The 14,086-nt window shown below is 37.2% G+C and overlaps 1 protein-coding gene across 1 annotated transcript; it reads right to left on the bottom strand.

Annotated features, from left to right (window-relative positions):
• Positions 1-10,998: 10,998 nt before the first annotated feature.
• On the bottom strand, positions 10,999-12,106 carry LOC149260060 (bidirectional sugar transporter SWEET3b-like). The gene is made up of 3 exons (XM_089456396.1): positions 11,960-12,106; positions 11,723-11,845; positions 10,999-11,366 (listed from the first exon to the last, which is right to left on the bottom strand). Exons 1-3 carry the CDS (start codon positions 12,104-12,106, stop codon positions 11,151-11,153), a joined length of 486 nt encoding a protein of 161 aa, XP_089312522.1. The 3' UTR covers positions 10,999-11,150.
• Positions 12,107-14,086: the final 1,980 nt, after the last annotated feature.

Genomic DNA, 14,086 nt, shown 5'->3' on the forward strand with positions numbered 1-14,086 from the left:
CTTTGAGCTAAGTACCCAGTGACCAGATTCTGCCCCAGATAGGATCCAGGGGCATTGCATCTTTGCATATAATGTTATAAGCCTATTTGGTGGTGAAGGATCCTCTGGGGGTATATCCCCATCTTAATATATCCATGCCTTTTGAAGATCTAATACATCGATTTTGGAGCTCCCTCTCCAAGACCTCCTTAGTCTAGGTATTTGCATTCTTGATCAGCCTGTCGATCTGCTTCCATTATCTGTACCCTTGTTCTATCTTCGGCGTCCACTATTGCTGGATGGATTCCTTTTGTTGCTCCTCCCACTCTTGGCAAGGAGGTAGACTAAGGATGTTGTTAAGCTTAGGTAGTTGGTTCCAGGCATCCGTCCAGAACCTAGCAGTGCTGTCGTTTTTTATTTCCCAAAAACTGTGTTGTTGGATTAGCAAAAAGTGTTGTCTAGCAACGTTCCATATTAGTGATCCTCTCTCAGTGGGAATGAATCTAATAAGCTCCTCCGTTGGTCTGTGATTGGCATATTTGGTTGTCCATATGGCTGCCCATGGCTTATTGGGAACAGAGAGCCATTGCCACCATATTTTTGTGCCCATGATTGCATTGCTGTGACTGGGATCTTGCAGACCTATACCCCTTTTTCTTTTGGCTTGCAGGCTGTGGTCCATTTTGCCAAGGCCCATTTGCATTTTGTGCCTGTTGCACCCTAAAGAAAATTGCGTTGTAGTCCTTTTATTTGTTTAAGGACCCATTTAGGTGTTGCCAGGATTGAGAAAAGGTAGAGAGGCATTGCCTGTAGCACAACCTTGATTAGGACTAATTTGCTATCTATGTTCAGAGTTCTGTGCGTCCATAAAGGGAGACGAGATTCAAGTTTCTCAAGGAGCATACACCATGAGGCGTGCTTGATGGCAGAGTCTATAAGGGGGGATCCAAGGTATTTGGAAGGTAAGGAGGCTATGGAGAAGCCCAGAATGCGGGAAATAGCATGTTGTATGACAGGGGGGCGTGAAAAAAGAATATCTACGATTTGGTCATGTTTATACTCATTCTTGAAGCGTCAAAGAAGTCATTCAAAAGGGATTTAAAAAGGGAGGCTTCCTGAACAGAGGGGTACCCAAAAAGCATGTTGTCATCAATGAACTGTTGATGAGTAATGGCTGGAGAATTGTGAATGGATAAACCTTTAAGATGCTCAGAGAGGAGGGCTTGCCTGATATGGCATCCCAAACCTTGCGCCGTTAGAACAAAAAGGAAAGGGGAGAGGGGATCAGTAGTGCCACCCGGGCCGCTTGCGCCCTCGCCTGACAGGCGACAGGGTGATTCTCGGAATCACCCTGCCACCTGCCGGGCGAGGGCGCGGGCTGCCTGGGTGGCGGGGCCGAGGGAGGGTGGGCGAGGCGCGCTCGGGGGAGGGGGGTTGGGGCAAGGTGCGCCTAAGAGAGGGAGGTGGGAACGGACGGGGGAGGGAGGTTGTGGTGGGGGCAGTCAGGGTGGGGGGTAGGGAGGGTGGAATGGGTGGTGCCGAGGCGGGAGGTAGGGTAGGGTAGGGGCACGGCGCGGCGCCCGCGCGGGAGGTGGGGTGGAGAGGGGCGCACCCGGGTGGGGGAAGGGGGACCAGTTTGGGGGGGGGGGGGCACCGGAGAGGGAGTGGAGGTCGGGTGGAGCGGGGCGCGGTGCACCCGGGGGATGGGAGGTGTGGTGTGGAGGGGTAGGGGGCACTTGGGTGGGGGGCGCCTGAGCAGGGGGAGGGGGGCTGCCCGAGGGTGGGGTACGTGGGGTGCCGCGAGGCGCCTGAGGGGGTTGAGGTGGGGGCTAGGGGTTGTGGTTAGGCGGTCGTGGGGGGGGGATGGGTAGAGCACCGGTGGGGCTGAGGGAGGGGTGATGGCACCTAGTGGGGCGCGGGGAGGTGAGAGAGGGGCGTGAGGGAGGGATTGGCGAGGAAGCGCGCCAGGGGGGGTGAGGGTTCTGGGGGGTTTGATGGGAAGGGATGAAGGTGGCATTGACGGGGTTAAGGGGGAAGGGGCCCAACCCCACGACAGTCGGGCGAGCCGCTGGGCCGCCCCACACCCCCTACCGCCGCCCCCACACCCCCTACCGCTCCCCCATGCCCTCACACCCCGCCCGCTCGCCCGACCTCCCTGCCCACCTCGCGACACCACAACAGTCCACCCACGGGTATTAAGCGATTGAATTTGATCGGGCCCACCATGCTCACGATGGATGTAATTGTTATTTTGGCTCAGGAAAATTATTAAATTAAAATAAAAAATCTTTTTCATTAAACTAATTTAATATAAAAGTTTTCAAGGAAAAAAATTTAACTTACCTTTCAATTGCAAGAATTTTTCATTGAATATGTTGTTGATAGCGATGTAGCTGCTCCAAAAATTCACGAGTCTTTCAACGATTTTCAGAAAGCCTAGATGTGATGTGAGTAATAGTGATAATGAAATTTTAATATATAAGTGAAATTACAGAGATGTTTTACTACACGATTAATGTGGGATAATTTTTTTTAAAATATTATAAAGTGAGTATTGTAGAATTGTAAAGCGACTATTATATACTTTAACTATTAAAATAATTAATGTAGAAGTTGTAGCGTACAATTTTAATTCTAATGATTTATTTCATAAAAAAATTTAGTTTACATTTTCAATAAATTGTAGAACAAAATAATGAAGGTAAATAAATTTAACAGACTTTTTGGAGGGAAATATTTTCGTGAAACTTTTTGGAGGGAAAATTTCATTCTTTAAGCTATATAATATCTTTAGGAAACTCTCCATTTGTGTTATTCAACATCTTCTATTTGAGAGGGATGGATTGTTCTGATAGTGAAGTTTCGGTTTATACACCATCAACTTCTTCTTCGTGTAACAACTCTATTCATATTGATGAATATAGCGGGAATTCTTCCACTATGAATAGAAAGTCAATTATTCCACTTAGTCCTGATTCTAAGGACTATGAGAGCAGCACTGATGAAAGAGGGGATGGAGAATTTCAAATAAATAAAGAGTCATAGATTCCACTTAGTCCTACTTCTAAGGACTATGAAAGCTGCAGTGATGAAGAGCATGATGGTGAAGTTCAAAATAACGGAGTGCCACGATGCCCACTTTGTCCTAATTCTGAGGACTATGAAAGCAGCAGTTTTGAAGAGCATGATGGTGAAGTTCAAAAGAATGGAGTGTCAGGGTGTCCATTTAGTCCTAATTCTGAGGACTATGAGAGCAACAGTTTTTAAGAGCATGATGGTGAAGTTCAAAAGAATGGAGTGTCACGGTGTCCACTTAGTCCTAATTCTGAGGACTATGAGAGTAGCAGTTTTGAAGAGCATGATGGTGAAGTTCAAAAGAATTGAGTGTCATGGTGTCCACGTAGTCCTAATTCTGAGGACTATGAGAGCAGTAGTGATGAAGAGCGTGATAACGAATTTCAAAAGAATGGAGTGTCAAAGTGTCTACTTAGTCCTAATTCTAAGGACTATGAGAGCAGTAGTGATGAAAAGCATGATGTTGAATTTCAAAATTATGGAGTGTCACGGTGTCCAGTTAGTCCTAATTCTAAGGACTATGAGAGTAGCAGTGATGGAGAGTGGGATGATGAATTTCAAAAGATTGGAGTGCCACGGTGTCAACTTAGTCCTAATTCTGTGGACTATGAGAGCAATAGTTATGAAGAGAGTGATGATGAATTTCAAAAGAATGGAGTGTCACTATGTCCTCTTACTCCTAATTCTAAGGACTATGAGAGCAGCAGTGATGAAGGACAGGATGATGCACTTAGTCCTAATTCTAATGAGTATAAAGGTAGCAGTGACAAAGGATGGGATGTAGCATCTTCAATAAGTAAACAGTCACATTTTCGACGTAGTCCTAATTCTATGGACTATGAGAGTAGCACTGACAATGCACATGTTATGTACCTAGGGGGGATAATATGGGGTACCAAGGGAGGTACCCAAGGTAATAATGTAATAATGGGATGGGCCATAGTAATAAATAAGGTGGTTAACCCATGTCATGTAAGGGACCACAAGTAATTAATAATAATGTAAGGGGCCCATGGTATTAGTTGATGGTATGAGGAAACCATGGTAATGATACATGGTATTGTATGCATGAGGCCTATATAAAGGCTAGAGACTCCACATGGAGGACATGAAGATGAAGTGAATTATTATTGTATGAACAGGCATATGGCTTGTGGAGTGTTCTCCTTCCTTAAGGAGTGAATGTATGGTGTTGCCCTACCTTAAGGGTTTTGATAATAAAGAAGCATTTCTATCTATGTTTATCTTATTGTTTCTTGGTATATTTGCATTATCTTATATTTTCATATCTGATATATAATATTCTTGGGTTAGATCTACAACAATTGGTATCAGAGCACTTTCTTGGGCAAACCGTGGAGATTTTTTTTTTCATTTTTGCAGGGTTTCTGGGGCGGCGAGTTGCAGGTCAGATCTGTACGTTTTGGTGCAAGATCTATAGAATCTAATTGAAGATCGGTATTCTTTGTGAAAAAATACCCAAATTCAAAAAAAAAATCAATTGAATCAAAGTCCGGATGAAGAAGATATCGCTGATTTAAAAATCAGTGGGGTTGTAGACAATTTTCAGGGCAGCGATTTTGCGGCGCAGATCTAGAAATCCTGGTACAAGATCTGCAAAATCTAATTGAAGATCTGGATTCTTTGGGAAAAAATACCCAACTTCAAAAAAAAAATCAGTCGAATCGGAGTCCGGATGAGGGAGATATCACTGATTTAAAATCAGCTCTTTTTGCAGAAATTTTGGGTGACGGTGGGAGAGTAGCAGCGCAGATCTGGAATTCTTGTACCTGGATCAGGATTTCTATCACATGGGCAGATGCAGAATGATTGTTTCATTTCTGAAAACAGGTCATAATAAGGATTCTGAGCAATATTGATGAAACTATGACCATTTCAAATTTTCACCAATTTTTGTGATGGCGGGCCGAGATCTGAATTTGAATGACTTATATCCATTTGATGGCTCTCATCCAGCCAAATGGCTAGCACAAATGGAGAAATGTTTTAGATTGAATTACATCATGGATGATGAGACTCAGCTGAATTTGGGAACAATGTACTTGGACAATGAAAGATTGCAATGGTGGCAAGGGCATCAACGTCGCTATCGTTGGCCCTTGACTTGGGACAAATTCACTAAAGCTCTTATGGACCGCTTTGACCGAAAAGCTAATCTTGTGGATAAGCTCACACAGACAGACACACAGCCTAGCAAAGATTTTATTTTTACGGGAAAGAAGGAAACCAAGGAACCTAAAGGGTTATTTTCTGCTGGTATCTCCTTATTGCAGGTTCATGGATTGATTCAGAAGGAGAAAATCATTGTGTCTATAAATCCGAGTTGCAAGCAAAATCTCATAAATGTCAATTTGGCAAAAAAATTGCAAGTCCCAGCAAAACAAATTGCACATACACAAGATGGTGATAAGGATGTTCAAATCTATAAGGATTTGAAGCTTTCTATGGATAAGTATGTGTTTCATGGTGATTTTTATGCTTCAGAGATGGATAATATCGATGTTGTTTTGGGATATCCTTGGATGGAATCTGTGGGTACTATCAATATTAATGTGCAGAATAAATTCTTGAAGCTATGGTATAAAAAGAAGAAAATTACATTACAGGATATTTCCATCCATAAACAGGTAGAGTCCACGGAGGTTGACACACAAGATTTTACAGGGACTGACATATCAGATGATGAGCAGTTGATGGTCGACAATCAAACACAAACAGAGGCTGAAGCAGAAAAGGTTACAGGTGCTGATACATCTAAGGACGATTCAGTGGTTGAAGTCATATTGAAAAAGAAGACACCATAAGAGGCACCACAGCAAGGTGAAGTAAAGAAAAAGCCATCGTGGGTTAAAACTTCAACATATCATCACCCACATCACCCATCAAGACAACAATCAAGATGGTAACCAATTAGCCACATGGACAACAAACCCCGCAGGACAGATCGAGAGGAACAAAGATCCACCTACTACACTTCCACACAGAAGAGCTACCACAGTCAACTTCCATCTCAAGCGAGTGAGCCACCAGCGAGATCGAGGGTTCACCTTTCTCTTGGATGGCTAGATGCACGTGCATGGTATCAGTGGACTACTCTCTTGAGTAGATCTTATTATTTATGTTCTTCCCATGTTTCGGGGACGAAGAATGTTTAGGGGGGTGGAATGTTATGTACCTAGGGGGGATAATATGGGGTACCAAGGGAGGTACCCAAGGTAATAATGTAATAATGGGATGGGCCATAGTAATAAATAAGGTGGTTAACCCATGTCATGTAAGGGACTACAAGTAATTAATAATAATGTAAGGGGCCCATGGTATTAGTTGATGGTATGAGGAAACCATGGTAATGATACATGGTATTGTATGTATGAGGCCTATATAAAGGCTAGAGACTCCACATGGAGGATATGAAGATGAAGAGAAGTATTCTTGTATGAACAGGCATATGGCTTGTGGAGTGTTCTCCTTCCTTAAGGAGTGAATGTATGGTGTTGCCCTACCTTAAGGGTTTGATCAATAAAGTGAATCATTTCATATTATTCTTGGGTTTATTTGCATTATCTTATATTTTCATATCTGATCTATAATATTCTTGGGTTAGATCTACAACAATGAGGAAGAATATCCATTAAACATCGAGTCAGATTTTCCATTTAGTCCGAATTATAAGGACTACAACAGTAGCACTGAAGAAATGGAAGATGAAGAATATCCTCCAAGTCAATACTTGAAAAACAGAGCTGATCATAGTGTGGATAACATTCCTCTTAATGATGATGAAAAGCCTTATACAAATGATGATCCAATGATGGAGATGTTGCCAAGAAATATTGTATCGAGGAGTAGGAGCAGACCTTTTCGTATCAATGCAAGTTGTTCTAGTTATACAAGGGGTAGAGCAGAATATCTGATGAGAAGAAGTTCTATCAGTGCTCTCATTTCAAGTGAATGTTGCCAAAAAGATTGCTTGAAACATATGAATTTCAAATTTGCATTAGAAAACAGGAAGAGATATTTGTCAATGAATAAAAGCATGCAAAATTCATATTTAGTTGGGTGCATGCAATCTACATTGTCAGGTTATGATTATCATACTGGGACTTTATTTATCTATAGAAAAGGTTTCAAAATGTTTCATTCGATTGAGAATTTTCGTCTTTCGAGAATTCAAGAAAATTTGGAAAAGGATCCCACATTTTATTCAGAAGTACGTCATAAAAGACAATTTGGGCCATTATCAAATATTGCAATGTCATGGATGAAAGATTTATTTTCAAAGCATGGAGAGTGTATGCCAAATAGAGAGACAATACATATTCCAGATAATTTTTCAAGACGATAAATCTATAACTTATACAAAGAATATGCAGAAGGTGCTGAGGGACATGGCCAATTTATTACATATCAATATTTTGTGAAGGTATGGAAGAAAGAATTCAACAATGTCCGTATTCCTAAGAAGACAAGGATGGGGATTTGCAGTACATGTGCTTCTCTTAAATAAAAAAGGGACAGATGTGAAGGCTCAGAAAGAGGTACGCGTTCATAACTTTAACTTTTAAAATTGTATAGTCATCAACTATGAAAACATATTTCTTAATGAATTTCTTTTATGTTGTGTAGATTTAATTGTCAAAGAACTTCAGGAGCATCGCGAACAACAAACAAACGAAAGGAAAAAGTTATACAAGCATCGAAAGAAGTGTTATGATAATCCGAATAAATATTTAGGTTTGATAATTGATGGTATGGACCAGAAGAAAACACTTTTACCACATTTTGTTCGCACAACCAAAAATTTACAGGAGGAAAATTTTATTCAATTTCACTTGGTCGATTGTATGGTCTTCAATGAGAAAATGTTGCCAAGGGTGTACTTCACAGCTCCAAATATTCATAATGATGCAAATCTGACCATAACCATAATTCATGATGTGATTTCTCATTGGTCTGGTAATCTTGCTGAAGTTTTGTATCTACATTGGACAACACTTGCCGTGAAAACAAAAATCAGGTTGTTTCTGGATATCTAATCATGCTTGTTGAATTGAGAATTTTTCAAAAGGTAAAGGTTGGTTTCCTTCTTGTTGGGCACACTCATGACCATATTGATCAGATGTTTATTCGTTTTTCAGTCACATTGAGGAAGAAGGAAGTTGGGAGCTTTCCATCACTAATTGAATATATTAAGAAATCGTATATGCCAGAGCCTACTTTTGATGTATTGGAGGAAACTGTTGACATGAAAAGGTTTATTCTGGGATCATATGGTGAGGGGAAATGCATTGAACATCTTAATGACATTAGCTTCCAACATCAATTTCGTATCAAAAAAATTGATGGGAAAACACTAATATGGGGTAAGAAGTATTCAACTACTACAGAATGGGCACCGTCATCAGGTTTGCAATTTTTGAAGTTCATTCCAGATCATCCAATATTTGCATCAAAAATATTGTTATTACAATCAGTTGGTGAAGTTTAGAATGCACGCAGATAGAACAGAGATATAAATTATTTTGATTGCCTCGAAGAAATTAAAAAATGTATTAGATATACATATGAGTACTTTGACATTGCTGATTCAGTTTGGTGGGAGTCATTTTTCAATAATCAAAGTGATATCATTTCAACAACAACAAATGAAGATATACCTTTGAAAAATCCATTTATTTGGCCACAAAATGTGTCGAATGAACTTGAGGAAGTAAACATTGTTGAACAACAACCATCTCAAGGTATTATTAATTCTTCACAGGCAACAGAAAGAGAGATGTATATTGGTTCCAGAAGATCTCGTGCACAACGTGAAGCCAAGGAGGACCTTTATAGCGGTTCAGTATAGGATATTAAGGAGGGTTTCATGATTGCAGTGCTAGCAGATGGAGATCCCAATGGCTATCCATTTTGGGTTGCTAAAGTTATAAAGGTATTTACAGAAAATGAGGATGTTACAAGTGTTGAAGTACATTGGTATGCCACAAATACACACCCATTCAATGGTGTGTATAAGCCAGAGATGGTAGTTGACAAAAAAATGGCGGAAAAAGAAAAAGAAAGGGTACAAATATAAATTGCTGCCGCACAGACATATTAAAATTGGAGAATGTTGACATACTTGTTTATGAATTCAATTTAACAAAGAGAGGAACTCTTCGCTTCAAGATGATAGAGATTCTGAAAAGGTTGTTACCAGAAGGAACAGTGTTTACATGGGAGTTAGCTGAAACCAATCGTAGATCTAGAATAATTTTGAAACCTGAAATGTTGGGAATGCATGTGGACTCAGATGGGGCACTAGTTGATGAAAGAGGAAAATATGGAACATCTTCGTCAGCATCCAGTCACTCATCTAAAGATGTGAATTCTGATGGTGCGAAAGAAAATATGAGTGATTTTGAATAATTGTTTAAGACAGTTTATATAACTGATGTATGCTTCATATCTTCAAATAAAATTAATGTTTTCCATATGGTGTTAAATGAGAAGTTATGGGGCATTTTTATGTTGTTGGATTATATGTCTTAATTATGATAAATTTTATTGTTTAAAATATCTACAATGCAAGATTAAATTAGAGATATAATGTATGTTGTATTCAATATACAAATAATGACTTCTGAATTCATTTAGTGACATTATTTGTTCATAATGTCATTGTTTTTTAATTTTATAGTTGAAAAAATTTCATTTTTTTTGTATCTAGCATGTTATGGTTGAAAACATGTTAAATTTATACTTAGGAAAGAAAAATGATATTCTACCAAAACATTAATGTGTTTTTTCCCTCATAAACAACTTTGTTTGACACATAAAATTTTGGTTTTATTAACATTTTTTAAAAATTTTGAAAATTGACCCTTAAAAAAAAATCATTGTTCCAGTATCATCACTTTCATTTTGAAGCTATATTTTGCACGAAAATTTCATAGTAAATTTCGTAGTCGCTGCCATTTTTAAAACATGTTCAAAATTGACGCCTAAAAAATAAAAACATCGTTCCAGTATACACACTTTTCGTTTTTAGCAGTGTTTTTGATGTTTTTTTGGGGTTTTTTTTTGCCAAAATTCCCGTTTTGAGTTTATAGTTCCCATTTCAAAGTTTACATTGTTGACATATTTCTTAATTGGTGATCAAGTAATGTGATTCCTAAAAAACATGAGAGAACCACGGTTCAAATCCCTTAGTCATAACTTGGTTTAACATGTAGACCTTAATGTTTACTTGTATCTAGGCGAGTATTGAAAGAAAATGAGATATCCAAGGTTCAAATCCCAGAGAAAAATAAAAAATCCAAAGTTGAAATCCGCCTAGAATAAGAAGAGAACAAGTGTTTAATGGTAACTATTTGGCAAGTAGGTTGTTGGAATCCTCTTACAAAACAAAAAAAAACAAAAATTAAAATTTGAGTTGGATTAATAATCAAATTATTAATACAAATAATTTTAACTTATATTACAATATATTAAGATATATATTTTTTAATTTTATTTTTAAATTTTACCATCACATACATATTTATCAACAAAACAATTCATAAATTTAATAAAAAATTCAAGAGTGATTTGGAAAATATTAAACAAAAAAACATAAATTGAAATTCCTTTTTTACCTCACATATTTACATAATTTTTCATCTGGCTACAAATACTGTCGTGAGAAATGCTACTTCATTCGATTTTTAAGTTTTGATTTGATAAATTTAATAGCAACCTATACGTGTATTTAAAAAAAACATATTGAAATTTAAATCTATTAACCACATATATTTCACGTTCGAACCTCATTAAAAAACGTGTTCCTAGCAGAAAATGGGCAACTTGCCTGTTAGACACATGAACCATCACTTTAATACGCAGTGGGCATGTATTTAGTAGACTTATAAGACGATAAACAAGTATTATTATGTAATTCGAAATTTTCCAACTAAGTACCACAAACACAAGATATCGTGAATTTCCTGAAAGAATTGGAATGAGACCTACTCGAAATGCATATTTCCAACTGTGACGTATATAACAAGGAATCTGACTATTATGAATTACAGTACCCTGGTCTGCCTCCATTTAAGTTACACGTTCAACTGCATTTGAATATTTGGATGTGAGCAGAACTTTGTGTTGCCGGTTTTGTTTGTCATTTCCTCTGTGATGTTTTCTTTGATTGATTCCGGCTGCTTCTCTGTATCCACCGTTGCATTTTCAACAATCCGGCTCCTTTTGTCTCTATAGATACAATGCAAAACCATCTGACCTAGCCCCAGTGGCACTCCAACCAAGTTTGGTGTCTGCAAAATACGTGGAACATGACAATAAATTATAGGGTTTAGCCAATATACCGGGGAGTCTTCAAAGGGTTTAGCCAATATACCGGGGAGTCTTTAAAAAAATTTAAATGTGTAGATGCAGTATTTAAATTATGTTTTTGATAATAGAAATAGATTAGTACCATTACAAATCTCTAGATCACTTAAAATTATAAAGTTTGACATTTTTTATTTAGATCTATAAAAATTCCTAACAATTTCTTTTTAAAATATGACAAGAATTTCCATAACTTTAATCATTACATATACATAATTTCCATAACTTTAATCATTACATATACATAAATTTCACATAAAGGCAAAGAACCAGATATTACCATGATGGCTACGTCTCTGCTCAGAGCGCCATACGCCAACCACAACAGGCTTCCCAGAAAAGCAAACAGCGAGAAATAGAAACTCGGCATGAATTTCGCACTCTTTGTTTGAATGACCCGTTTCTGTATAAAATTATTAACATAAGAGATGATCAATGTAACAAACAATAATTGAAGATGTTCAAATCAACTCCGTTGAATTACGGAATTAAGAGAATTAATGGAACATGTGCTTACAATTACTGATAATGGAGAAGCGTAGAGAATAATAGTGGCCATCAATCCTACAGTTCCTACAAGCACCTTCCTATGCTTGTTATCATGAACAACACAAAAGGAAATTATTGCAATTGTGCCAAACACCACCAACACGCCAGCAACCATCGTCCCCATATTCTTCTGCACACAGACATGTATGTGAATTTTTAGGTTTTTAAAAAATTTATTGAAAAATTTGAAAGCGTATATTATAAATTAGTATAATTATATAAATTAAATCACGGATAATTAATATTATAATATTATATGGAAATTAAAATATTAAAACAATAAATAAATAAATTTGTGAATGTAAAGTTTTATAATTTGAGTTTATATGATATGTTGTAGTTTTTGAAAGAATTATAATATGTGTATGAAAGGTTTGGAGTGGATGCTTTACTCGTCATCAAGAACAACTGAAATTTTATTCAAAACTTTTACTTGTTTTTGATGATAGAAAAATTTTCACTCTGAAACATTTTACATACATATTTTCTACTCAAAAAAAATTTACTCATATATCACAATTTTTTGTTTTCTAAATACAACATATGATAAATAATTAACTCAAATTAATAAAGTAAAAACTTTTAATAAAAATCACATCATCAAAATTTTATTTAAACCATCACAATAATATTTATTGAAAAAATATGCTGAAATAATACCTTGCTTTTGGGTGTAGCGAAAGTGAAATAGATGCAAACAAAACAGCACTGTAGCAGAAGGCCAATGCTGTTGACAACCATAACAACAACATTATCCCACCCATTGCTGATTAAAGGCGACCCATATAACGTGTACACAAGGCAGTTGAACAGCGCTATTGCATATGGCAGTCCTGAGAAACCGTCAGTGGTTCTCTTTTCTATTACCCTCCTGAACGTTGTACTGTTAGACCAATATAACAAAATAATATGGTAACGTCATACATTATATTCAGAACGACGAAAACCATAAAATAAAATGTTCAAATCAAGCCTAATATTACGACTAAAGTCGTTGTGAAGTTTATTTAATAAGGACAATATGATAAGTTTGAGCTGATACTTACATTGCTGCACCATACATAAGCAAGGCAAATGCACTTCCTACAATGCCATGCCAAATAAGTCAATTGACATACCTACTATGAAGTTCATCACATATCAATGAGATGAGGATAAATTTTCAGTTTCATATTTATATTTCTATTCTTTAATTTTTAAGAGAAAAGTGAGATTTGTTTTCATATTGTTGGTATTTTTCTAATACTATTGGTCCAGGGTGAATTTTTTAGAAATTTAAACATAAATAAAATTATTTTATTCCAAATATTAAAACTTTAAAAACCAGAATTAGTAATGGGACTAGCTAAATATAAATAAAAATAAAATTTGCAAATCTATTCCAAATATCAAAACTCTAAAAAACCATAATTAATAATAAAGCTTACAAAATAAAAATAGAACGAGCTAAATAAAAGTAAAACCATCTAAATTTAATCAAGGTTAGATATTCAAAATAAGAATATGGCAGATATTACTGACCTAAAATGCCAACCCCCAAGCGTACGAAGTAATTCATCATTCTAGCGCAATGAGAGAGAAGAAAGCAATCCCTCGCAGCCAGGGGGTGGATTATATCTTTTGCTTATTGCAGGTGTGAGCATACCAGAGCATGGGAGGATATTTATACCCACTCTTTCTTTTCACTTGTGTGTGTAACAGCGTGAGATTATCTTGACTTGATATTACTTGGTGTAAGAGGACACGATTGCGCAAAAACTGACTTATTTGCCCTGTATCAAATAAACAAACACAAAGGGCCATTGGGTACGATGGTTTTGATTGATTCTCCCCTCTGCAAACGTATTTCGTCCCTACATTTGTAAATGCCCTTTGAGACTTTTTAATTTCCCGCAGGCTTTAGAAATTCAGTTGTCTAATCAAAATATTTAATACTGGTTTCCTACTGCGGCACGCACACATTTCCTCCCTACGTTTAAAAGTGCTTTTAAGACTTTAATATCCAGCCAGCTTTCCTAGTGCATTCGTTAAACAAAATGTTCTTAGTGGTTTCGAAATTCGGCACGCGGACTCGCTTTCTAAGTAGAGTTCCTTA

This window comes from Pinus tabuliformis, chromosome 6, assembly GCF_031772625.1.
Source record: "Pinus tabuliformis cultivar Carrire ecotype Pingquan chromosome 6, CPIR1, whole genome shotgun sequence".
NCBI classification, from domain to species: domain Eukaryota; kingdom Viridiplantae; phylum Streptophyta; class Pinopsida; order Pinales; family Pinaceae; genus Pinus; species Pinus tabuliformis.